Source organism: Nannobrachium achirus, assembly GCF_963921795.1.
Source record: "Nannobrachium achirus genome assembly, chromosome: 6".
NCBI lineage: Eukaryota > Metazoa > Chordata > Actinopteri > Myctophiformes > Myctophidae > Nannobrachium > Nannobrachium achirus.
Genome location: NC_137815.1, coordinates 39,202,219 through 39,229,247, shown reverse-complemented (window position 1 = coordinate 39,229,247; position 27,029 = coordinate 39,202,219). Strand labels below are relative to the sequence as shown.

Here is a 27,029-nt window from a genome sequence, read left to right as displayed (position 1 = left end):
TTTATATTAACCACTTGAACCCTAGCGTCCATATTCTGAGAACTTTAGCCAAACATAGCAGATCTACAAGCTCACAACACCTCGCAGCGTTGTGAGCTTGTAGATCGGCTATTTTCGGCAAAGAGGCTTGGTGTAGAGGGGAAAAAGAGTGCAGAGTGAAAGGTCAAGTTTATTAGGTAATCACGGTTAAAGTGGTTAAATATCTGAAAACACAAATTGATATGAATCCAAAATACACTGTTGATTGTGCTGTCAAACGATGAAACTACATGGAATCTATGAAAAGGTTGTGGGAGTCCCTGCTTCGTCTCTCTCTGTCTCAGCTAAGGGGTGCTTGGCCTGAAAACGTTTTTTTTTTTTTGTCTGAAAATCATACCTTGGCAGATTTCTAAATGCCCTGGTATGCCTTAGTTAATACCGTACCATTTGTGATATGCAACACAGCACAGGACGTGTGGAGGGAGGGGGGTGGTCAGGTAGGCATAATGTTAAAAGTGTAGCTCATAACAACACCCCGTCCTTATTTCCATAAGAGAGGAGCCTCGTTTCAATGGCTTCAGGCCAGGGTCACTTCTCTTCACGCTACCAACAGGATTAAATCAGCCTGTGATTGCACCCCAACAAACTGTACTTCACACCTTCTTGTGTGTGTGTGTGTGTGTGTGTGTGTGTGTGTGTGTGTGTGTGTGTGTGTGTGTGTGTGTGTGTGTGTGTGTGTGTGTGTGTGTGTGTGTGTGTGTGTGTGTGTGTGTGTGTGTGTGTGTGTGTGTGTGTGTGTGTGTGTGTGTGTATCGAATGTGGTGGGTTTTTGAGGGGGACATTCTTTTTGAGAAGTGGTTCCTTGCTGAGTGAATGCGGTGCTATCCTGCATGGCACGCCTTCCTATGGCCACTACAAATAGCCGCTTGTGTAGGCGCTACATTCTGTAACCCCTGCCTAAAGTCTCTGAGGCCGCAGTGCGCACGGCGTGTGACGCTGGACGTGCCATAAGGTCTAAAAGCAGCCTAAAAATACAACAGCCCACCTACCTGCTGTGTCTTATCTCTGCACCTTCACTCCCAGTCTCTTGTGTCTCTCTGTGCTCACTCCATCCATACTACAAGGGAGATGCTCCATGTATCGGTCAGTTTATCAGTCTCTTATTTGAATTGCTTAGCCACTTAAGCCCTATTTAACATTTATAATGTATAATGACATACCCAAACATAAAGGTAGTTTGAAAGTGTTTAGAAATCGGGACTCATTGGCTGCATAATCGTCTGTAAAAATAAATCTGATAATGACTGATTGACTGGCACCAGACAGATACATCGGTCAGGCTTTAATTACTTTTATTATGGTTAGCCCCGATTTCCATTGAATAAACATGTCTTTTCACTTGAACATTGAAGGAGAGGAGAGCCCACACTACAGGGCTTATGGGTACACAAAACAGTCTTGTAAAGAGAAAGATTATCCTGGCCCTTGTTGCCACTTCAAATATCTATGATGGAGTGTCTGTAAAGACGAGAAGGAAACCAGACAAAGCAAACAACTTTGCGAGGAAAGCATGACCTCTCATTGACCTGTGGCTAAGTAGTATGAATGACGGAGGCAAGACTATACTAGTAGCATCATTGTACTGAAAGTGGTCTCTGCCCTGGACCTTGTCCAGTCAAAAATAAATAAAATTAGACGGTGAGAAAAAATTAGGGGTTAGTAATATGTAAGGGGCAGTAGTTATGTGTTTCAAATATCAATAACTATCCCTATCCATTACTGATTTCCATGGTCTTGTTGTCTGATAATGATGCCAATATCTTTTTGTTTTATTTCCATAGGTTTACCTACTGTATTATACTGTAACTGTGATGCTTGGTGCTGACATATACCGGTACATGTAAAAACAACACTGCTTTACTACTACCTTCCCTGAGCCTGACGCTTTACTAAAACACTACACTGTTTCCAACCCATTTTGCAGTGGTGCTGATTTACCTCTACTGTATGCCCACTTATTTTTGTTGCTTATAAGTTAAATGTTAGAAACTTCAACTTTAAATCTCGGTTTCTCAACTTGAATAGAATTAACTTTTTTGACAAAATATTGGTTTAGTTGATGGTCAAGGAGTGGGACACCGAATCATGTTGACTGTCTCCTGAATTAACCTCGCCTTGGCTTAGACTGCGTCACAGTCTTACCCTGGGCCTGGGCTATTCTTTAATGGTGATTCAATTTGAAGTTGCACGTTCTCCTGTTTGCAATGTTCGGGCTGAAAGCTTCATTAAGCCTGATTTATACTTGGTTTCACACTTATGTCCAACGCCGGAAATAGCAGATCTACAAGCTCGTATATCAGCTATTTCCGGTGCGTGGTGTGACGTGCAACCAAGTATGAATCAGGCATAGATCTTTTGTAAAGGACGTCCTGGTGATGTAACTGCTGGTTTGCATCCTGACACTTTTAAAATGCTTCCTGTTGCACACACACACACACACACACACACACACACACACACACACACACACACACACACACACACACACACACACACACACACACACACACACACACACACACACACACACAGAAGGCAACTACAAAGGTGCGCCCAGTAAATCTGCGTCAGGAGGCATTTCCTAATAAAAATAACGATGTATGCAGTGAAATTACTAGCTAGAGCCTTGAAACGGTAGTGCAGCATGTGATTACCAGCACATCGTCCCTACTGTCTTCCGCCTCTCTCTCTCTCCTACACATTCACTGTCTACCTCTCTCCATCTTTCAAAGGGTTAGGGTTAGATTGCTGTCATTAAAACTACTCTGTATGGACAAAGTCTTCACCAGTCAAAGGTTGTGATTTGAGATGTAAGTGTTGGGTTTTCGCTGGCCAGTGGCCAATAGTCAGTGGTGTAAAGTGTACATGTACTCAACTCAAGTATGGTTCTTAGTGCAATTTTGGGGTATTTTTTATACTTCGGTATTGGCAATTTTCTAATATTTCTTACCTCCACCCCACTGCAGTACGTCTCAGAGGGGAAAATATTGTACTGCTCCACTGAAATTACTTATATGAAAACTTTAGTTACTAGTTACTTTGTAGATTTTGATTACAAAACACCCTAACCACTTCAGCCATATATACTGTATATTTTGGCCATTTGAAAATAGCAGCCCTACAAGCTCACAGTGTGTCGTGATGTAACCCACTGTGAGCTTGTAGATCAATTCTTTTATACATTTTGAACTTGTGAAATACTTTTGTACTTTTACTCAAGTACATTTTTAATATGGGACTACTTGCAGTATAACAACATTGCAGTATTGATACTTTTACTTAACCCATTATGGACGGGTACACATTTTTGTATATTACCTCCTCAGGCCAAGAACACATTTTTGTCTATTACAGTACATGTACTTTATGTAGTACAGTCATTTTTGAAAAAAATATTTTGGAATTTTGTTTCTAGCTGCTACACAGGCTGAGTAATACGTTTTCCAGAAAGACAGTGGGTAATTTTCAATTTACTTTAAGGCTTTTTTCAAATCGGACTTAGGCCTAAATAAAACATGTGAGTACTTCTTCCATCACTGCCTATAGTCGTGCTTACGAGTCTTTTATGAGAGGAAGTAAGCGCTGTAGTTGACATGATGTCAGCATGGTCTCAGGAAAGAGAGTTCAGACCTGTGCGTGCGTGTGTGACACTATATGAGATGGAGAGAGAGAGAAGACACATTGGTCTCTCAACCCATCCACACTTGACATTCTAAGGTTAAAGTCAATAGGGATGTCCCAAGTTAACTCCCAATCAAATCACACAACATATGTTATTTTAAAATCTGTACCCATCTGTTATTTCAAGACAAGTGCTGTATCAGGCTTTATAGATTTTGGTCCATGCATTTGCCAACAGCACTCTAAACCGATGGTTCTCTCATTCAATGTGGGTTCCTTAATGGAGTTCTTGGGGGGTCCCTGGGAAAATGTGTTAATAAAGCACCAAAATCCACTATTTTATACTTCAGCTATTCAAAGATTTACTATCTACAAGCTCATATATGTCGCGTCCTATCGGTATGTGAACAATTTGCTAAAATGTAGACAACACAAATGCTTTCTTCTGGGGGGTTCCCTCACTTCCCTGGAATAAAATCCTTTCAGATGGGGGTCCACTCCATGGCCAAATATGTATCAATTTGGGGGTCCTTGACAAAGCTCACAAAGCTTGAGAGCCTCTGCTCTAAAACTGTATAAAAGGGACTTAAGAGACTAACAACAGCTTTGGACTGAGTTGTATGTGCTGCACGGACATTTAACTCTCATGATGAGGGGTTTTGGTTATGTTGCCATGTTAACGAAGGTGTATTTCGGTGTTCATCTAATGTGGACTTGTGCCCGGTGTTGTGCAAAAAGAAACTGATCAGCATTTGGAGTCAGCAGGATCAGCTGGGACAAACAGACACGTGCACACACACAAACAGACAGGCAAGGGAGATTAAAACCCACTTTGCTCTCAAGGCTCCAAATCCAGGGGTTGCTTAAGTTTCCTTTTGTTTTATAGTTGAAATCAAAACACTTTTTCAGAGCACTTCTAGGTCGTCTTAAACTCGTCGTCACATGATGAATGTTTTAACTGAAGCCACAGACCAAGCGATAGCTCACCGTCTGGCTTTATGCTGAGTGGGAAGTTTGAGGGTGGCAGCTGTGTGCATGCACGTGCAGGTGCTTCTCCACGTGTGCACACGCACATGTGTTTGCGTGCGTGTGTGTGTGAGCGTGTGTGTGTGTGTGTGTGTGTGTGTGTGTGTGTGTGCGCGCGTGTGTGCGTGTGTGTGTGTGTTGTTCCTGGTCTTTTCACACCCACACTGTCACACTTGTCACTTCTTTAAAAAACCCACATAACCAGCGTATTCCTGTCTCACCCACCCTAGCCACATACATGCATGCATGCATGTGCACTGCACACACATGCGCGTTTAGAAGTGCGGCAGAGTGTGGGCATGAGAAAGTGTGAGACTCGGCGGTGTGGGTATCACACTCGGCGGTTCCCACAGCGCTCCGGCGGTCTCTGGGTGCTGCCGCACGTGCTGTACATGCGCGACCTCTCACGGCACAGAGCGCACGGCACTCTCCTGGGTGTTTCGGTGTGTGTGTGCAAGCAGGGGCGTCACAAGCGGTAGGAAAGTGGGACTGAGTTACTGGGGCCCAAGGTGGAGGGGCCCTAATAACTTTATCTATTGAAAAATAGCAGATATACAAGCTCACAGCGCGGCACCGAGTGCCGCGCTGCGAGCTTGTAGATCTGCTATTTTTGAAAAGTTGTGAAAATGTGTGAAAATCTTTGAATACATGTATTTTTTAAGCGAACATTTCTAACTCAAATTTTGCTTCTGGGGGTCCCTGGAACTAAATATTTTGAGATCGGGGTCCGTGGCCAAATGCATATCATCTTGGGGGTCCTTGACATAGGTTTCTTGCACACAATTTCACGATTTTTCAAAAATAGCAGATATACAAGCTCGCAGCGCGGCACTCGGTGCCGCGCTGTGAGCTTGTATATCTGCTATTTTTCAATAGTTAACATTCATGGGGGGCCCGCAGTGAATCCTTGTACCCAGGGCCCAGAATTTGGTGTGACGCCCCTGTGTGCAAGCCAGGAGGCCCCCCACCCCACCCCCACCCGTGTGTGAGGAACAGTGGTCTGACACGGCCTGTCCCTTTAGCTCACTTCTGAACATTTGACACACACAGAGAACACAGAGGTCAGCCTGACCTGCTCCCCCACCCATGATGGCAGTCCTCGCCTCGGTAGGGTGGGGGTTAGACGAGGGGAAGGGTGGAGGTGCTTTCGCCCTTCATCGCTGTCCTGGCACGTTAAATCACCGCTGTTCGTTAGGGGAGACATTCTGGTGTGTGTGGGGTGTAGATGCCCCACACACACACACACACACAAAGAGAAGTGTTCTGTTGGGCGGTTGCAGGTAGACGCTGGGCAGCACTTGAGCCGGACCCCCTGCAGAGAGCTGTGTCTGACTCGTTTTGTCTCCCGGTGCTCACACTCGCCTCCCCTGACCTCTACTGCTTAACTTCACTTTCATCTTCCACGCTGGTTCGGCCCGCTGTCTGACTGCGAGTCGGTTCTCTGACGCTCCGGGCACAGACCTGCTGCATCCGTCTTTAGCTGCCCTTAAAATGTTAAATGGTAAATGGTGCATTTGTGTAACGCTTTTATCCAAAGCAGATGAAATTAGTGTTGGGAAAAATAAATCTGGCATTAAAGCAACGCACATTTATTTGAAAATGAGGTTGATTTTAAAAGCATCAACCTGTGTGAATGAAGCATCACCAAATGAATAGTTTGATGTGAAATGTTCTCCGGCGCATTTTCGGATTGTTTATTCGTCACTGGTTCTTAAGCATTTGCTTTTTTTTTTATTTTTTACGCTGAATCAGTGGCTCCCAAAACCTGTGCTGTCCAGGTGTGCCTTGGGATTTTGTGACAACCACTCGTTCGTTATTATTGCAATATATACAACTATACAAAAATGATGAATGATTACACAGACACCCCCCCCCCCCCCCCCCCCCCCCGCTCTATAAGGAGGACACTAAGGCCCCTCAAATGAAGCACAACTTGCTGTGATCACATCATGTTTTGCCTCCAGTGTGGTCATTATAATGTTTTAATCGCCTCCGAATCCGTTCACTCCACTCCGGTTCGCCTCCACTCTTCTGGCATTAAATGACCCCCAGCCAGTGGCGTCCATGCCGGGCCTTTGCCAGCCCAGACGGAGAGGAGAGAGAGAGAGTGTGCTTGATATAATGCAGCCCGTCAGAGGGGCACAGGGTCCTTGTCGGGAGAGGAGAGCAGCCAGGGAGAGTCCATTAAAAAGTAAACCTGCCTGCTTGACTGTATCAATGATTTAGGGCCACCAGAAGGCACGGTAATGCGTCTGTTCCTGTGGCACCGAAGCATGGGAATGCCACACACGCGCACGCACACACACACTCACACACACACGCACACAGACACTTCACTGAGTTGTAAAAAGGAACATGGTTTTAAGTGCTATAGGCCTGATTTGTACTTGGCTGCACCAGTGTCGCCGCGCATCTAAAATAGCTGATCGACAAGCTCATAACGCGTCTCTGTGTATACAAATATAAGTACAAGACATAAAAGAATAAATCGGGCATAAGGGGTGTAACTGTATCATGTTGAAAAGTCTGCGCTCGCTCCCACTGAGGCTTTTTCCCTGCTGGAGGCGTCTTTAGCGCTTTAAAGTGGCATAGCGTACTAAACAAAGGGCCCTTCACAGCTGTTTGTCACCATCCACTATGTATGATTGTATCGCTCTTGGGGGTCACATTGTTTTATTCAGCCACACTAATGTGAGCCTGTGTAGTGGGGCTTTTAGGCAGCAGTGGCATGAAGTCCATCCCGGAGAGTGGCTGACAGCACAAGGCTACAGTATTTCATGTGTAGTGGTTGGTGCTGACAGTGCAGAAGGGGGGCCTGGACGTACGTATAGTCTAGTCCTAAGCCTGGTTCGTAGTTCTATCACGCAGAGTTGGTCGGGCGCAAGCTCCACAGCCACGACGTGAGCAAACCCAAAATGTTCACGCTCGCCCGCCCACACCTGTCTGACAAGTCTTGTGTGTAAATACTCCACCGCATGGGTTGGCTCTGTGGGGAAAATAGTGTGTCCAAGCCACCATGAGTGGAAACACTCCTGCGGAATAATCTTTTACCACTTTTTGCTCAGCAGTGCTCCAAAAAGTTTCTGTTCTTAGTGAGTATACTATGGCCTTAACACTAGGCTCATCACTTTATACACTTTATTCCTTATTTTTGACGGCTCCATGAACGCACCATGAACATGTGTCCATATGTAAAAATTATAACCGCAATCATCGATGGTTTTGTTATGGTCCGTACTTATTAGGAATATTCCATATTCGAATATTCCCATAAAATGAAAATAAAATAAAAGGATGTTAAGCTTTGACTAAAATAAATGTTAATAAAAGAAATTACCTCCATATCACGTAGACTATCTTAATTTGGTTTAAAAAAAAGAATAATCCATTGGTTTGATTATAATTGCCCGTTTCATGTCATGGTAAAGACTGTTCGAACTTCACAGCACAATGAGCGCATCGTTGGAGAGATGCGTCCCCGTTCTCCAGAGAAGTTCGGATACAGCTTAATTAAAATTGGGCTATAGAATAAAATAAGAAGGCTATGAATCATTCATTTTGATCTAGCAAGAGATTGCATTTCCCAGCACCCGCGGCCGGCATATATAGGCTATAGAGAAATAAATAGACTTCTGCTGTGTTCGACTTAGGTTTTACTGCATACAATATCTATACTATAATTTTGCGAATGTCTGTCTGAGTGAGTGAGTGAGTGAGTGTCTGTCTGTATGAAACAGCGTTTCTCCTCGGTGGCTGGAGCAATTGATCTGAAATCGCATCACCATCAGCATATGAACACACCTGACATAACTGTGAAGCCCGTTTGTCACTTTCACAAATCGTATGCTGTATAATAGCATTTTTATGCTGTATCTATATCTATTTAGCCTACAGTACCTTTTGTGACCACACATGTTAAGGGAGGGGCGCTGTTGTTCAGGCCATGCACAATCACACACAAACCCACACACACACACACACACACACACACGGGGGGGGGGGGGGGGAGTGTGTGTGTGTGTGTGCAGGCGGGCGGGCGGGCGGGGGGGGGGGGGGGTTAGCCATTAAACGAAACGGGTATTTCTTACATTGATGCTCCTACATATTATCATGCAAGCACCAGTTAAAGTTACTTTCCATCCCTCATATACTGTATGCACAGTGCACATCCCATAACCCACACACTGCACATCATTTTGGAGAACGGGTATTTCTTACATTGATGCTCCTACATATTAGCATGCAAGCACCAGTTAAAGTTACTTTCCATCCCTCATATACTGTGTGCACAGTGCACATCCCATAACCCACACACTGCACATCATTTCGGAGCTCATATCTTTGAACGGGTAAGGGCTAGTTTTATATAAAAGAATGTATACATTTGAAATTCAAATTTACATTTGAATGGTTCGAATCCACGTGATGTTTTAAAAGGAATATTCTAACGTAATTTTTGGCCAATTCTGGCAGCACTTATACTTATTGGGTATAATACAGACTTAACATTAGGCACTTACTGAGTGTTGAGCCTAATTTGTACCAAGTTGTTATATTTATACCAAGCTCAAGAGCTCAAGCTCACAATGTTGTATTGCTTCAACACTGGCGCATTATAAATCAGTCTTTAGTTGACCTAACTACACATTTGTTCCTTTTTACCTTGAATCCTTTATTATCATGATCTTTGTAGTTTCCACAGACTAAACCGTCTTTGAGAAGTTACCGTATTAAAGTACATTTAAATGAGACATGATTTGATTATCATTAGTCTGAAAACCTGTTTGTGTTTTGTTGGCCAGTTTGGCAGTAAATGATAGGTGCGAGAACGTCTTCTGCTTTTGTGTCGGTACCCAAGCGAGGGATTTTGTGTTGTCTCTGATCCAATTAGACTGAACCATCCCTCGGCTACAGGGTAAAAGTGTTAATTTAACTCTGATAGTGTAAAAATCTAGATTTGACTGTATAGGGCACTAAGGGTAGGTCTTCATACACTCTTTGCGTCTGCCAGTTTGACTGTGGACCGCCCCTCCACCCCATTATATGCTTATAGGAGAATAGAGCTGGTCCACTTCTCGTGGATTGCATTGGCATTTCAGGGGGATTTCAACAGCAAGATTGACAGCATTACAACGGGGCTGTCATTATCGTCTCTCCTGAGGTATAATTGTCTATAGTAATGTACAAGCAGCTCCAATCTAATGTGCTCTGGGGTCTCTCTCTCTCTCTCTTTTAGTTTTCTCTCTCTGTGTCTCTCTCGCTCACCTTGCGTGCACATGCACACACACAAACACGACTGCTCCATCTCCCTCTCCCACACACACACACACACACACACACACACACACACACACACACACACACACACACACACACACACACACACACACACACACACACACACAGAGAGTACTTATCTCGCGTGCGTCCGTTCAACTCATCTGAGAATCCCAAAGCTTTTTAGAGCGGCCATCTGTCAATACTACTCCACAAAGTGGAGAGGCGAAACGTGCAGTCGGTGGCTCCACTAAGCCTGGTTCTGGCCGGGCTCCAGCTGGTTCTGGGGGGCCTGACTGTGACTGCTGAACCCAGGCCTTGAGCAGCGCCACTCTGCAGGCACCATGGCTGTTCCCAGCCTCCTCCTCCATCAGGCAGATGGTTAAAAACCTCCCCTCTTCTCCAGTGGCGTGAAGTAGCTTGTAACACTGTAACGAGTTAACTTCCAAAAAATGATCTACATAATTTAGATTCCCCTACCCTTCCCTCCCCTCCCTCCCCTCCCTCCCAGGACCCCACTGAAGCATTAATTAATATCAGTCTTTGCTATCAGCAGACATCCCAGTGTGGGATATTTCCTTCTGGCTTATATTTTTGTTGGCACCCGTGGAAATTCGACATGTTCTGTCACTAGAATGCAGCTTGCTAGGCGTCGACGAAATGTATGGTTTCCTGCATGGAGGCTTGGTGCAGTCTGGTGCCCTGTGAAATCTGGACACGGTCGTTGGCCACGTCACCACGCAGGGGTCGGACCCCGGCAAAGCCATCTGACCTTGGCCGCAGGAGTTGTAAATGAATGTAAAATGATAGACCGCTACGTGCCCACACATTGCCTGCCTTTCTTGGTAGTGATTCTGCGGCTGCTGGCGCTGATGCTCTGCGTCCATCCAGATACGACACCAAAGACGTGCAGAGAATGTTAGAGAGGCAGGGGCTGAATTTTCCAAAAGGGCCTTTTGGTGAAAATATTGAAAATAGCAGACATCCAAGCTCACAATGCGTCATGCGTCGCAGCGCGACGCGTTGTGAGCTATTTTTGGTACTTGATACAACACTAAACTATATACTAAGCATAATCAAGTCAATATGGATTTCTACACAAAGAGGGCAATTCTTTCAACATAAGACGCTGCATTCAAGTTCAGGAGAGTTTGGACAAGGCAATTCTCTTGAATGCTGCCTTCAGGTACGGCATAGAAAGGGGGCATCTGCATTTCTTTCACCATAGTGAAAACTGCATTCATACTATACTTAATTTTTTACAGACGGGTAAAAGGGCAGGGGCTCAAGCCCCCTTTGATGTCTATGTGTGCACGTGCCTGTACAACACACTTGTTCCCACATTGCAGGGTTTTCCTTTGCGATACATGTTTACCAACCTTGTCCTCTCTCTCTCTTTCTCTCCCTTTCACAGAACTCAATACGGCACAATCTGTCATTGAACAAGTGTTTTCTCAAAGTGCCTCGTTCCAAAGATGACCCAGGGAAGGTAAGATGCATTATTTATTTATTCATCATTCGTCTACTTGTACTTTTCTCTGAAACCACATAGATTCAGAGTGACACTCGATTGAGTGGAATGAATCCCCCCCCCAGTATGCACATTTTCTTGGATGTAGCAGCAGCTTATTGTTGCGAAACTTTGCATCTCGTGTTATCTGCTGTAGAAAAATGTTAGTTTTGAACGGCTGCCAGGGCCCTGACAGTCTGGAAATGCATGGCATGCTCATAATCTATTATGAACCTTCCGCCCCCCTACAAAATAGCATGGCAAATGTAACTCCTCTCTGAGACCAAAGCAGTCCAGGAGACGTGGTGAAATGCCAAAGGATGGTAGTCTGGTAGAGCAGAGGGCTACGATAGATTTTAACCTGCTGCAGCCTACTGCTCTCTCTCTCTCTCTCTCTCTCTCTCTCTCTCTCTCTCTCTCTCTCTCTCTCTCTCTCTCGCTCGCTCTTCCTATAAGGAATGCATAGATAGATTAGAGACCAACATGTTAAAGGTGGGAGAGTTTGTGCCTAGGACCACCCAAACATAATTTCCCCCGTCTTATTTTACCTCAGAATCTCGAGGGATGTCCTCTGATGTATGTTCGGTCGTTTGTATACGTGGCGTCTTGCGAGCATATATTTAGTGTGATAAAGGGCTGCATAGGTCTAACCATATGTAGCCTAACCTAGATTCCATCCAGGCACTCGGAGAGCACACTGCTGCACATGCTGCGGGGAACTACACAAATAATTGTACACACACTCCCACAAACAACACACACACACACACACACACACACACACACACACACACACACACACACACACACACACACACACACACACACACACGCAGAGGCATGAAGAGATACGCTCAGCTCTGTAGAGGATGGGGACTGAATGCTAATTTCATGTTTTGCTGTAATCCTCTGATATTGACACTCCTGGGACCTGCTCCACTAAATACAAAATAATCTATTGCTGTATGGATCCCATTCCAAATGCATGGCCAACATGCTCGCATCCTTAATGTTTAATTTGGAATTTTCCTCACTCCCTTCCCCCCACCCCACCCCCGAAGACAACTTCAAAGAGGCGCTAGCCGCTCGTGATTCGTTGCATCAATATTGTAATGTGGCAGGGATATAAGAACTCCTGGTTGGATGAGATAGGAGAGGCATGTCACTCTCTCACACAATCTCTCTCTCTCTCTCTCTCTCTCTCTCTCTCTCTCTCTCTCTCTCTCTCTCTCTCTCTCCCTCCCTCTCTGTCTCTGAGATTGTGTAAGAGATGATGCTTGGTATGTGTGTACACAGTACACATGCGCGCACGCATATCCTGTCTACCTTGGAGGTGAAAAAGTCGAAGCGAAGTGTTGACTTCCATTACATTTTTCTCTTTTTTTTACACATTTTATCTTACCTGGCCTCATGTCATGGACTTTAGCATTGATCTGCAGTGACTGATAACCAGCGCAATTATAAGGTGGAGACAGAGCGCGCAACATATGCGTTTATATGTATACCGATTTTATACTGAAAAAATAGTGCTCTCGTTTACATTCAGAGGTTGTTCTTCAACCACATTAACCCTGGTGTCACTATTTTGGGCATGTCACTATTAGGTGAACATTTTCTAAATGTTTTCAAACATATTTTTAGTTTGTTTTTACAAAAATAGCAGATCTACAACCTTGTGATGCATCACATCACAACACATCGTGATCGACTGTAGATCGACTGTTTTCAAACTGCTAACAAATAAAAAAGGGCTCAAGTTGTGTTAACAATCAGCAGAGGTTTTGTTTTTCAATGCTGCATGGTGCTTAGTGTAATTTCACTACAGCACCAGACGCCATAGCCTCACTACTAGGCATTGCTACAGTATAATGCAGTATATTTGTGAATAATTTAACAACTCTTTATGTGGGTTTGTTTTTTTCTGGTAGTAGGTCTCTGGGGGGGGACGGGCAGGGAAATGCAGAAACTCCCCTCCCAGGGGGTTGAACTTGGAAGAATCTTCTTTTAATTTTTTTTCCCTTTTTGCCTAATTAAAAGAAACGTCACCCTGCCTGGCTCTCCTAACAGCCATGGGTTTGTGTCGCCTCCAGGAGCCCTAATTGAAACAGTTAACGGCTAAATATTAACACCGAGACACGCTCGGATCACACGTGTGCAAGCTTCTGCATCTCACCTTAATGGTGCCCTCGTTCGCGTCCTCCGTCCGGCGCTTGAAAAACCCTTGTCAGGAACATGGGGGAAGCTGCGTAATGAGGTTTTTCAGCATTTTAACGCTAGCCTCACATCGTTACGCAATGTCTCTTCATCTCCGCTTGATTGCGCTGTGAATAATTCCTCCCTCCAAGGAAAATGTTAATTGACCCCCAAGCCTTGAAAATATTAAAACATATCATTTTGCCCCCTGAAGAATATAGGCCAGCCCTGGGTTTTTCTCTTTTTAATGATTGGAGCGGTTGTGAATGCAAGTGCACGGCAAAATCCGGAGTGTTTCTTGAACCACATGAGGGAAAGAAAGAAAGAACTGTGGGCCAAACAAGAGTGAGCAACCCGTTATTGTATAGAATACAGTACTTTAGAAATGGATTGCTGGATGGCCTCAGCTTTTTCCCAGAGTATTTTCTTTGGGAAATATCAATTATTCTCTCTGCTAAGGAAATAATTGTATAGGTCCTGATCTCACTTTCTCTTGACAATTGGGACTTTATCGGGGGTCGCATGAAATATTAAAAATAAAATTCTGAACTTGTAGGGCCTCGGGGTTCAAAATCTCATTTTTAACAACTGTAAGCTGTGTTGCTTTTGGCTTCGGGGGTTGGAGCACCATTGAAAAATAAATTAAATGGGGCCCGAATGCAGAGATAAATAATGCAGCCTGGGTGTGGAATTGCTAGCTGCAGCCCCAGAGCCAGCCCGAGCTATTCTCTCCTTGATTAGCCCAGCTCAGACCTGAGAAGAAAGCCAACACGGCAGGGCTGTATAGCCCTGCCAAGCTGCTGGGTCTGCGGCAGAGGAGCCTTCACCCCTGGCTGCAACATGCACACTACCCTGGGCTGAGGAAGTCCAGCTTCAGGAGAGGCTTAGCATTTCACCACCACCACCACTAGCAGTTCATCTCAATGCCTGTGTGTACTGCACAAACTCACTCAGGAGCAGCCTAGCCTCTCTTGCTAACACACACACACAAACACACACTCATACAGTCAGTGTTGTATTGTATGTATGAATGAATGGACCATTGTAAAGCGCTTTGAGCACTTGGAAAAGCGCTATAAAAATGCGATCCATTATTATTATTGATGATTTAATGTTTGGGGGACGTCACACGCTTAACACCTACAATAACCGGAGTTGCATCCAGGCATATGTTAATGCCGCTGGTGTGACACTACAGCTTTTGTAAAAGTTAAGGGTTGTTTTAAACTCGATGCATGTGTGTGCGTGCATGTGCTCCTGCTCAAAAACAATTCGGGCGGCGTGTACCCACGTGACACGACCAATACAACACTGCATACAGTACACACTCAACTCTCTACTAACAGCTTTGGGTTTAGGAAGACAGACTGCATTCATTTTTTTAGCAGAAGAGACCTGTGCATTCGGAGTGCAGTGCGCACATTATTAGCTAAAGCTTTTATGCAGCGTAGATAGATGCCAAAGAAAAGTCTGAGGCCTCCTCTGTCATGTCCTTCCAGCGGGGAAGTCCCTCAGTCCAATACTAACATCCCCGTGATACCAGGTCATTTGCCTTTGTAGTGTGAATCTATCCTGTTGTGAACTGAGCTCACTGGTTCGCTCTCCTGTCTACAGGGCTCCTACTGGGCCATTGACACCAACCCAAAGGAGGACTCCTTGCCCACTCGGCCGAAGAAGAGGCCACGATCCGGAGAGCGGGTGAGTCTGGGGCAGAGAAGTCTGTTTCGATTCTAACAGAAACAATCCCTCTCATTATTATCCCTCATACGTTCTCCTGTTATTGTCTTCTCTCGTACTCTGCTACAGTACCTTGGAACCTTGTCTCTTTTCTTTCCCATCCTGTGCATATTTCTGTTCTGTTTCAGCCTCACTTTATTTTTCTTCTTTCCTTGTTTTCTCCACCCCCGGCCCCCACCCCCACTTCTCATCTGCGCCTTCTCACATATACGTTGTTGTTGTTGTCACATCTCGCATCATCTCTCTCCACCCTCCTCCATCCTACCTCGTGTTACAGGCCCCCAGTAGGAGTTCATATCCAGACTTTATGTAACTGCCTCTCTCGCTCCATGTACTGTATAGCTCTGCTTGCTGGTCATGAAGTGGGCTCCTTATTAATAAACTATGCCCGAGGCGGCCATTACATACGTTGCATTCCTCGCTCATTTTTTTTAACAAACATCAATTAATGGCGAGGCTGCGCGCGCTGGTTATTCTGAGCGGCAGAGCTTTTGCCTTTAATTATGGATGAGTCTTGGTCCAGCATAACGTTAGCGAGCTGGAGCTCAGACTGACCTGGCCCTGGGGCATCCCAGTGCTGCGGCCCCCGCTGCCTCCTCCTCCCTGTGCATGGAGCTGACCACAGGCTACTGATGGACACAGGACACTTTTTAATGTGCTGGCTAGGCAGGCACACACGCACACACACACACACACACACACACACACACACTCGTGGACTGTTTTTTGATAAACATGAAATACACACATGCACACAGTATACACCTACTAGTAAGACGCCTCAGGGCGACATGTGAGGTCACGCCAATTCTTGTCCATCTGGCCAGTGATGTATGGCAGTGATACTCAAACTCCGGCCCGCGGGCCACTTCCGGCCCGCGGGACAATTTTTTTATGTCCTCGAGTCACGCATCCAACAAGCTTTAAACTGAGCAGACCTTGCGTTCCCGAGATAATGGCCAAAACATATTGAAAGCGGCCATTGAAATCGTCGATTTTCGTTTCTTTTTTTTTTACCAGTGGCTCTGTCTGACTAATTAGCATACCCAAAACGTCATTGTAGGTAATCAAATGAATTAGAGGTGTACTGTAGCTCTACTTAACAACTGCATCATTAGCCATTTGGTAGCTAAACAGTCTGGGTAATCTATTTTAAGTAGCTAGATTGTTTGATTTTATTTGATTTTCCTTAGCCATAAGTATCTATTTCTAAGTTTATTTTCTGTAAAACGCCATTTCTGTTGAATGTGGGCAACATTGTGAAGCAATTCAAAGAGAGATTTGCCATCTCTAATGTTATCCCTCTTGATAGCAGGCAGACAGATATCAACCCAGACAAATAGCAGACAAATGTACATTAGTTTGTTTTAGTGTTTGTGTGGAATATGCTAATTGCACATAAGTATTAAAAAGAGAGCAAAATGTAGCAAATTACTTTGATTACAAATTGTGTCACTGACAGAATATACATGGATTTCCAAGCCATAAAATAATGCACATTGCACTTGTCTTATGTGGAAATAAAGCAAATAAAAGAGAGAAGTTATCAAATAATGTCATTTTATCAACTGGCCCGTGGCCCCTTGACATTTTTGTAATGTGGCCCACTGGTTCAGAAGTTTGAGTATCCCTGATGTATGGTACCCATATATGGAGATCCATGTACTGTATATGAGATATGCTGTGAGAGCCCAAACATGCTTACTCAGTTATTTGTTATGTGAAAGTCCTATGATCACAAGATGACACGTAGTAACAGCGAAGCGCTCCCGAACCACAGTGTGACCATTCACATACTAATCTGTAACCTACGGTCGCAATAATACACCTAAAGAGGCCTTTGGATGAAAGTACATTTGTAGAAGTGATTTTAAAAGAAGAATGTAATTGATCAGCCTGAGCTGCTCAGGTCAGTTGTTCCTACTAGACCTGTTTAAAAGCCTATTTTGTTTTTAATACATGTTAAAGTACCATTGCAGTAGTCAAGCGTGAAAAGAGATAAAGGCATATACAACTGTATTGATCAATTGATCTGATCCTTGATATCTTGAGATTATAAAAAACAAGATTATTAGGCTGGACTCAAATAAGACACCAGTGTTTTTAGCAACAGACCTGACATAGCTGGATAAATTATTAATAAAGAAATATGACTGAATTTGAGAATGCAAGTGATCTGGGACAATTATGAGAATTTTAGTTTTCTCAATAGTTAAATTGAAGGAAATTATTTTACATCCTTTCATCTTTCGTCTTTGATATCTGCTAGACCAGGGGTGCCCACACTTTTGTGACTTGAGAGCTACTTTTAAAATGAGCAGCTCAACATGATCTACCTTCCCAAAAAACAATGTATCTTAAGGGGGTTTGGAATAGTGGCACTGGCGTTGCATATAAGACAAACACACTTACTGTAAAAAGTAGGGGAAAAATAAGGACATAGTAAGGGAAAAGTCTTCATCCCATTCTGTATGGAAGTGATAGATTTTCTGTTTTTTTTTTCTTTACTGAAAACAAAATCATTGCATGGGATTTGCCTACTTTAAAAGCCATGAAGGGAGCTAAGAGGCCCTTCTTGAACTTAATTCAAGTGACAGATACACAGAAAACGGGTTTGTGATTTTGCTTATAAATATTTGTGTTTGTATTTAAATCTTTAGGGGCATGTCATGTGATCTTTGGGTTCTACTGGTAGATCATGATCTACCTTTTGGGCACAGCTGTGCTAGACAGTTGATTAACTCATTTAATGCCACCCTTTCACCACTAGAGGGGGCCACAGTGTGCCACAGACAATCCCATAGAGATATGCTGGTATATGCAGAAGCCCTGCAGCCATGACTTGCCTAAACACTTTCCTTTGTGCATGTACAGGAAGAGGATGAAGTTAGCTTGAAGTTAGCTATTGGCTACCAAGCATTTTAAAAGCCTTATTTTCGTCAACTTAGCCATGATTAAACCTTGCACACCTCATGCATGGGAAAAAAACAGAGAAGAATGAGCTCTAAAAAATCCAATGCAATCCTGGATTGCATTGTTGTGGGTTTGTGCAGTTTGTTCACAGCTTTCAAACAAAAAAATCCGATTGGAAATCCGTTCAGGCATTCTTGAGATAATAGCCATTATGTTTTACACTGTTGTGAGCTTGGAGGTCTGCTACCTGAGTTGTATGGGGGTTGTATGGGGGTTAAACATGCAAAATCGCGATTGAAATCATGTTCACTAGTTTTGATGGGGTCCCAAAAAAAAAATCAAAAAAAAATTTTCAAAAAAAAAAATTTTTTTTTTTTTTTTTTTTTTTGAATCACGTGTATATACGTGATTGGCACTGTGGGATGCGCTAATATATCACGTGTATACGCGTGATTGGCACAGAATGAGTTAAACAGAACAAATGTATACATAGCAAAACCCTCAGTGAACACAAGTATTTGGCCTTTTACCGTGGCTTGGTGCAGTTGGTGGCTTGGGCTCCGGGGTGGCCTGAAAGTGCATGGTGGGTTCGGGTCCTGTTTGCTGCATGTCTCTCCCCATCTCTCTCACCCTCTTTCCTGTCAATCTCTACTTTCAACTACGAATAAAGGCAGAAAAGACCCCAAAAAAATCTTTAATGAATGAATTAAGTTAGGCTCTGCTACATGGTTAGTCCATAATTACTATTCACAAATGTAAAAGGGGGAAGCGTTGCCATTTATTATGCCACCTATTCGCTTAGATTTCGATTCATTCTCTGTATCCAGTTCATCAAAAAATAAATTACTATACATTTCTTAAATTAGCCTTTCATTATTCTGATGCCTTAGAAAAAGATTGGCCCGAGGCCAAACCTAGTTGCCGACCCCTAATGTAGAGGGAAACATGGTCACCAATAATTGATAAAATAAATTATAAAAATAATTGTCAAATATGTTGTAAAACAACTATAAAGCAGATTCAGATGTGCCAACCCCCTGTAAAATAGAATATTAGTACCTAAGTAGTGCAGCATTACTAAAGTCCACAAAACAAGAATGGAACAATCATCAGTGTCTGCATTCATTAAAAGATAATTTGTGACTCTAATAAGTCAGATATATTATTGTCTTTCATAGCTGCCAGACATTTTGATGAGACTCTTTTTCCAGAATTCTTTTTTTATGAATGGTAATTTAGAAATTTGACTATAATTGTTACAAAATGGTAGAGTCCGGACCATGTTTCTTTCTTTGTCTCTTTTTTGGCTGAACACAAGTAGTTTTAAAATAACCAGGGACAGATTCAGAAGAGCTATTAAAAATGTTGTTGTTATACCCTCCACATCTGTAGATGTGTTGGAAGTAGTTTACAAGGCAAGAGATGGTTTCATGCGAGTCTCAGAAATACATAAGATCACTAATAAGGATTGGCGTAAACTGGCTTAACAATTAACCCCTATTATACAATACTTAGTTGACCGGAGTCCCCCAGGGCTCTGGACCAGGTCTACTCCTTTTTTCTTACATTTTTTCTATCCTTTTCTCCCCTTTTTTTCCCACACAAAAACAATTCTCTTTGTTGAAAATAGTTGATCTACAAACTCACAACGTGTATGTGGTTAAAGTCGTACGTTATGGGGTTAAGTTTTTTTTTTTTTTTTTAAGATTTGTTTTGGGGTTTTTATGCCTTTATTGTTAGGAGAGGAAATGGGGAGAGAGATGGGGAGTGACATGCAGCAAAGGTTGCCGGGATCGGGATTCGAACCCGCGACACACACGTCAGGCATCGGAGCCTATGTGGTTGGCCAGCGGGCGCAGGTTGCCTTCTAAAGTTTGTGTATGCGACGTGGCGGTCGCTTATCTCTCGATTAGGGAGTCTTACTGGTATCATAGTAGACGTCATAGATCTGATACCTTCAAACTTTGCACACAGGACAGTTGCGTTTTTTTCGTTTGCTGCATGAATAAAACGCATTGGATTTGGTGTGCAATGCTGTGCGGAATCGGTGCCGCGGATCCCAAAAGGAGTCATAAAAGGAGTAATGAGTTTTTTACCGAGTTTTTTTCACGCGACAAGACGGACAAATCGAGAAAAAAACGCACAGCCACACAGCCACTCGTCGCACGGCTAATTCGGATCCAGTGTGTATGAGGTCGTAGAGAATCATTGTTTTCTTTTTAAAAAATGAAATAGTCCGTTTTATCCGTGCGGATAAACGTGCCTGTGTGCAAAGGGCTTAAATGGTACAAATGTCATGCATGCATTTTAGATATGAATATCATAGTAAAGGTTTAATTTCATATTTTAGTTTCTTAAAGCCGTAATGTGAAATAAAAACTATTGTCAAACTATTTTAGGAATTTTCATTTACAAAACGTATAATCAACAATGCCTTGGTTTAATAAACACCCATACTGTAATTCACCCACACACAACCCACTTTATTGTCGAGCGGGCAGCAAAAGATCATGATCAGTGGGGTGGTGCTATTCAAATGCTCCACTTGTTGCAAATAAGCTAAACGGCCACTTAATGATAGGCACTTTATAATTTTAGTTTATCAGTCATGGCAGCTGCCAGCATAACATAGCGCTTTTGTTTAATAAACACCACTAACAAGATGTAGCTAACGTTAATTTGCCCACACGGTTTCATGAATTTCTTAATAAAAAGAGACGATAGATAACATAAACTCCATGCCATGGACAATAATTCATCTCGCAGGTGTGCAATTCGTCCGTGGGCTTTTGAGTATACTGTGTGTATGTCCATGAGTGTCCTGAATTTGGCATTGTATGACCATGGCTTGGCTGGCGCAGTAGAAAAACCATTAAAATGTCTTCACTTGAAGATTTACACATTTAAAATTGATCTTGTTTAAGAGCCTGTCAACAGTGTTAAATACAATTCTAGGGCTGTGTTTATTGGCATGAATTAGGTCAGAAAAATACTTGGTTCTTGCATCCTTAACTAACTTACTGTAATAACCTATTATGCTGAACCTGTTCTTTCCACCCACGTAAACACCTACGTTTAATTCCTTGGAATATATTTAGTGTTATAGGTGCGTGCGTTTACATTGTATACACGCCTATCACCACTACTCATACACTCAACCACACGCACACATTGTGCACATACACAGGCACACACTTTCACGCTCATCATTTAAACTCAACGCACGCGACACGTGTACGCAACGCGTCAGTGACACACACAGGCGTGACGGAGACGGGCCAGAAGCTCCCTGTTCATGGCAACGCAGCGGCAGTCACCAGCGCACCGCGGCGGCGTCTCTTTCTTCAGCGTTGTAAGGAGAGAGACGTAGAGGTTGAAAGTACATTAATTTCATGCATATTGCATCCTAATGTGCTACAGCGACGTCAAATCAGACCGCGTCTCTCCTCTGATGTGTAGCCCGACTAAAAAAGAATGCGCTAAAGTGAGGAGTGAGGATTCTGTGTGATATAGCTTCCACACACCCACCCAACACACACAGACAGACAGACATGAACACACACACACACACACGCACACACACACACACACACACACACACACACACACACAAATTTGTATTTCTATACTTGTGAGGACCTCAACATTTTAGGATGGCGCTTTATGATTTTTTGCTTAAGCCTAAAGACAAAAAGAGTAGATGTACAATTGTAGAGCTAGTAGATCTGCAATTGTTTGGTGCATGACATCAGCGAACAAGGTATAGATTGGGCATAACTCTTACTGTAACTCCAATCCCTAATCTCTAAATGTTTAATCCTAACCATAACAACAACATGAATATTTGTCCTAATTGTAAGTCAGACTCTACAAATATGCATTAACCGTAAAACAACCATGTCTCTTGTCCTCACAATGTCTAGTATCTCTAATTCTACCGTACACGTGGGGACTTGTGGACCTCACAGGTATAGCTTTATAGATACACACACGCGCGCGCTTGCTCGCTCGCTCGCTCGCTCGCTCGCTCACACACCATCACCAGCCTTCTCTCCAGACGCCGTCTGCCTATGAGGCATTCCATTAAGAGTCTCAGACATTGAAATTGAGAGTTTGTGAAATCTCATTTATGTTTATCATGAATTAAAAAATGGTATTGTTGGCAGTCAATCCTCTTACAGTAAGCAGTTTTGGGGAGACGGGCATGGCGGAGTTATCTCCCCTCGACCGTGCACCCGCGCTTGCGAGGAAGGGAGGGTGTGTGTGTGTGTGTGTGTGTGTGTGTGTGTGTGTGTGTGTGTGTGTGTGTGTGTGTGTGTGTGTGTGTGTGTGTGTGTGTGTGTGTGTGTGTGTGTGTGTGTGTGTGTGTGTGTGTGTGTGTGTGTGTGTGTGTGTGTGTGTTGGGGGCGGGGGGGGGGGGGATGTACACACTTCAAATGTGACCTAAATAAAGGTGGTGCTGTTCTATTGTTATTCATAAATTGTCCTACAGTGCGTTTTATGCAGTCTGTAGACAGGTACAGTATGCCTCCCTCTCATGTACATAAAACCATACTTGTCCATGGAATCCCTCCCCCACCTCCCACCATTCCTGCTGCACCTACTGTGAGATCTATCGTATATTTGATAATTGGATAATGGTGTTTATTTTTTGTTCTGTCTCTCAACGTCCCCCCCCCCTCCCCCTCCCCCTTCCCCCCATCCATCCATCCCACAGGCTTCCACACCATACAGCCTGGAGTCTGAGTCTTTGGGGATGGAGTGTATGATCTCTGGAAGTGCCTCTCCAACGCTGGCAATCAACACTGTGACTAACAAGGTACTCACAAAAACCAAGCTTCCACTTCCAGCGCACACCTGGTTACACCAGCTGCACCTTGACCCCGCCCACTTCTCCAACCACCTACAGCACCGTTCCCTACAGACACACACACACACACACACACACACACACACACACACACACACACACACAAAAGCGTGCGTGTGTGCGAAAGACCAAAAGAACACACACACACACACACTTGCATGCCTAAAGCTTTGTTGCAGTGCAGCCCACACCGAAACGCTCTCTCCGAGTCCTATCTGCACTGCAGCACCTTCTCAGCCAAGGCAGATTTTGTTTTTCCTTGCAGCAGCGGGCGGCGCGCTCTTTCCAACCGTGATCCACATGGCAACATGACGCCTGTGCGCCGACACTTGGCCTTTTCTGCAACAAGATAGACTTTACACACACCCTGGCTGGCACACCTGCAACAGGATACTCCCACACCCACACGTGGGAGCTCTCTCTGCTCTCACCTTTTGTGGGAGAGACGAAACTTGCAGTCGTGTACTGTAGCTAGCTACGCTGCATGCTTTTGTGTCTGGCATAACTCCTATCAATCATAACATCTCTGTGATACTGGTGAGCGTCCCTCAATCACAGCACCGTGTCGCTACAGGTGAACGCCCCTGTCCATCATAACTCCGCATCGCTACACGTGGGCGCATCCCCTATCAATCATAACACCTCTGCGCTACAGGTGAGTGCCCCTGTAAACTGTATACCACGGGCGCTACAGGTGAGCACCCCTGTCAACCGTAACACTACGGTACTACAGGTGAGCGGCCCTGACGATCATAACACCACAGCGCTACAGGTGAGCGCCCCTGTCAATCATAACACTGCAGTGCCACAGGTGAGCGCCCCTGTCAATCATAACACTGCGGTGCCACAGGTGAGCGCCCCTGTCAATCATAACACTGCGGTGCCACAGGTGAGCGCCCCTGTTGACCATAACAACGCAGCGCTACAAGTGAGCGCCCCCCCGTTTAACTGTAACATCTGGGTGCTACAGGTGAGCAGTGCACCCCTGTCGACAGCTCTGTCCCGCATTCTGTAGCCTATTTATTTTTATTTTTATTATTATTATATAAATGTATATATATTTTTTCAATCTGTCTAAAAGCTGAGCGAGAAGCTGCTGCATAGAAATTCAAATAAGCCTTTTTACCTTAAGCCCTCATCCTCTGGGCCCAGTGGGGCCAGCTCTCTGGAGCGCTTTGCAAGAGTCGCTTATTCATTTGCTGCAAGCTTTGAAAAAAGAAATAGAAAAGAAAACTGGCCTTAGAATGAACAGTGACGTTCATGGGAAGAGGGGTTTTGAAGTGTGTGTGTGTTTGTATGGGAGGTGCTGAGAATTCCTATTCTCAGTATGGAGTACGTAAGTACAGTGCTCTGTGTGTGTGTGTGTGTGTGTGTGTGTGTGTGTGTGTGTGTGTGTGTGTGTGTGTGTGTGTGTGTGTGTGTGTGCGCGTGTGCGCGTGCGTGTGTGCGCCCGCGTTTGTGCCCGCGTGCGTTTTCTATATTGTGAGTGACAGCTCCATATAGAAGGCAGAAACCTTGTATCTCCAAGTTTCAAATGTTTCTTTTCCCGTAAATGAATACCCTACTTCATCATACTGTACAAGAGTCTTGCACAAAAGTAGTGAAAGTAGCACATCTACAAGCTCGCGGCACGCTGTGAGCTTGCAGATCTGCTATTTTCACTATTTCACTTTTTTTTTTAAAGTATACAGTTTTTGGACTATAGTATAGTGCAGGGGTCTTCAACGTTTTCAGGCAAAGGACCCCTTAGCTGAGAGAGAGATAAAGCAGGGACCCCCACTACATATTGTATAAAATTGTGTTGCAGATTAAACATTTTCATAGATTTCTGAGACAGATTAGACTTGTTTGTTGGTTTAATGTGTATTTTTAGACATTTAACGACTTGAACCGTCAATACTTAGTCTTCTTTTCTTTTGACTCTACACCAAACCTCTATGCCAAGAATAGCAGATCTACAAGCTCACAACACAACGCCTCGCGCGTTGTGAGCTTGTAGATCGTCTATTCTTGGCTAATTCCACACAGAATAGGGATACTAGGGTTCAAGTGGTTAGTGTAAAAAATAAATAAAGCTCTTATCACACATTTTTGGAGGACCCCCTGTAGTAGCTCTGTGGACCCCCTAGGGGTCCTGGACCCCCTGTTGAAGACCCCTGGTATAGAGTATGACATACAGGCAAACTGACAGGCCTGCTACTGTACCACAACAAAGAAGTGCCGGCTAAAGCATTAATTTTAGGGAATGTATAAAGAAGCTTTAATGTAAAGATTTTTTTTTATTTTTAACCTCAGAGTCTTGAACTGGGACTTCTGCCATTCAGTAACTCAAGTCATTGTAATTTTCCAAATCACAGGAGTCGGTAGCAGAAAATTGAACTGTAATAAACAACTTCTGAACTTGTCGGCTGTATCACGGTTGATAGGGAATTATGTCAGCGCGCGCGCGCGTGTGTGTGTGGTGTGTAGTGTACGGTGCATGTTTATGGAAAGTAAACGCGTTGTTTTATAAAAATTGTTTCCTTTGTGTTTCTGTTGATTGTGACAAAAACGCTGTTGCCGTGGCGAAGTGCAACGGAAGACAAAAGTGGAATAGCATACAAGAGCCGAGGCCCGGGCTCCTCGGAGAGGGCTTGTTTCTCACTGTCTTACACTGTCACAGTAAACACACTACAGGCCCCGCCTCTCTCAGTGCACCGTGCCAAGCCACAGGAATTCCCTCTCTCTGTTTTTCTCTCCCTCTTCCCCCGTTCCCGCCTTACGAAGCCGACCAATGGGAGACGGTGGCAGGAGGCCTACTGAACCAGTGAGGGTTTTTTTCTTCCTCTCTGCTGTCGGACATTCCTCGGAAGATCCTCCTCCTGCCTTTTTTTGTTTTTTCTCGCAGCCTTTCTCACGTAGACAGCTTTTCTTTTTTTACCCTTCTTTCTTTTCTTTTCTTTTTTTCTGTACACACAGGCTGTTTTTAGGAGGCAGCCCCGTGCTTAACGTGAATGAGATGAAAGTCACTGGCACTGGAGTGTGATGATGAAGGAGGGGGGAGGGTGCGGAGGGAGGAAGCGTGTTTGCTGAGGAGTTGCCTGGTCTTTTCTGCCATCTTAACCACTTAAGCCCCTATTTTATAAAAATAGCACATCATTGTGGTGCGATATGTTGGGTCCTGGCCTGGTGGATCAGATATTTTCAATAAATGTTTTGAACAAAAATCTTGAATGTTTTTGAAAGATCTCGCCTATAATTACATGTACAAAATAGGGTTCAAGGGATGCCGTAGTTAACTGTGGTGGACTTATACTTTTTCATATGACAGGGACACTCGCCTGGAAGTCTTCGCGTGAAAACGAGTCATTTTCAGCAAGCTTTACTATCGTACGACAATTTCAAAAATGATGCTTTATCCCTCGCGTCTCTCTCGCTCTGTCTGTTGAAATCCTACGAGCTTGGCTTCTGCTGAACACTGGCTGCCATTGTTGGAGACACCTGGGCCAATCTCACTTTGATTTCATAATCCATGTCTCATGCTACAGATTAGGCCCCCATGTAAAAGACACCTCTGGCTTTTTACTCGATTCACCGCTAAGAATAGCAACATCCACTCTCGCTCGCCTGCTAACTAACACCGTACATAGTATTTACCATGGAGGGGCTTCTGCCTGTGTGAGCATGCTTGCATGCATGTGTGTGTGACTGTCTGTGTGTTATGCGTGCACGGTGCATATACTTGAGTGTGCGGGTGGCGTACATGTGGACACACGGGCATGTGTCATATGTTTGTGCTTGCCCACCGCGTACGTGGGTGAGACATGACTGGGGTGTTCAATCTGTGCATGAGCACGCTCAAGT

At 44.1% G+C, this 27,029-nt stretch overlaps 1 protein-coding gene across 1 annotated transcript in view; it reads left to right on the top strand.

Moving 5' to 3' along the window:
- The window catches only part of foxj3 (forkhead box J3), a 98,876-nt gene that overhangs the window by 53,976 nt on the left and 17,871 nt on the right, over nucleotides 1-27,029 (top strand). Inside the window, exons 3-5 of the mRNA XM_080727389.1 lie at nucleotides 11,378-11,452; nucleotides 15,281-15,364; nucleotides 23,034-23,135. Of these exons, the coding sequence (XP_080583515.1) occupies nucleotides 11,378-11,452; nucleotides 15,281-15,364; nucleotides 23,034-23,135 (261 nt within the window). The remainder of the gene's footprint in view (nucleotides 1-11,377; nucleotides 11,453-15,280; nucleotides 15,365-23,033; nucleotides 23,136-27,029) is intronic.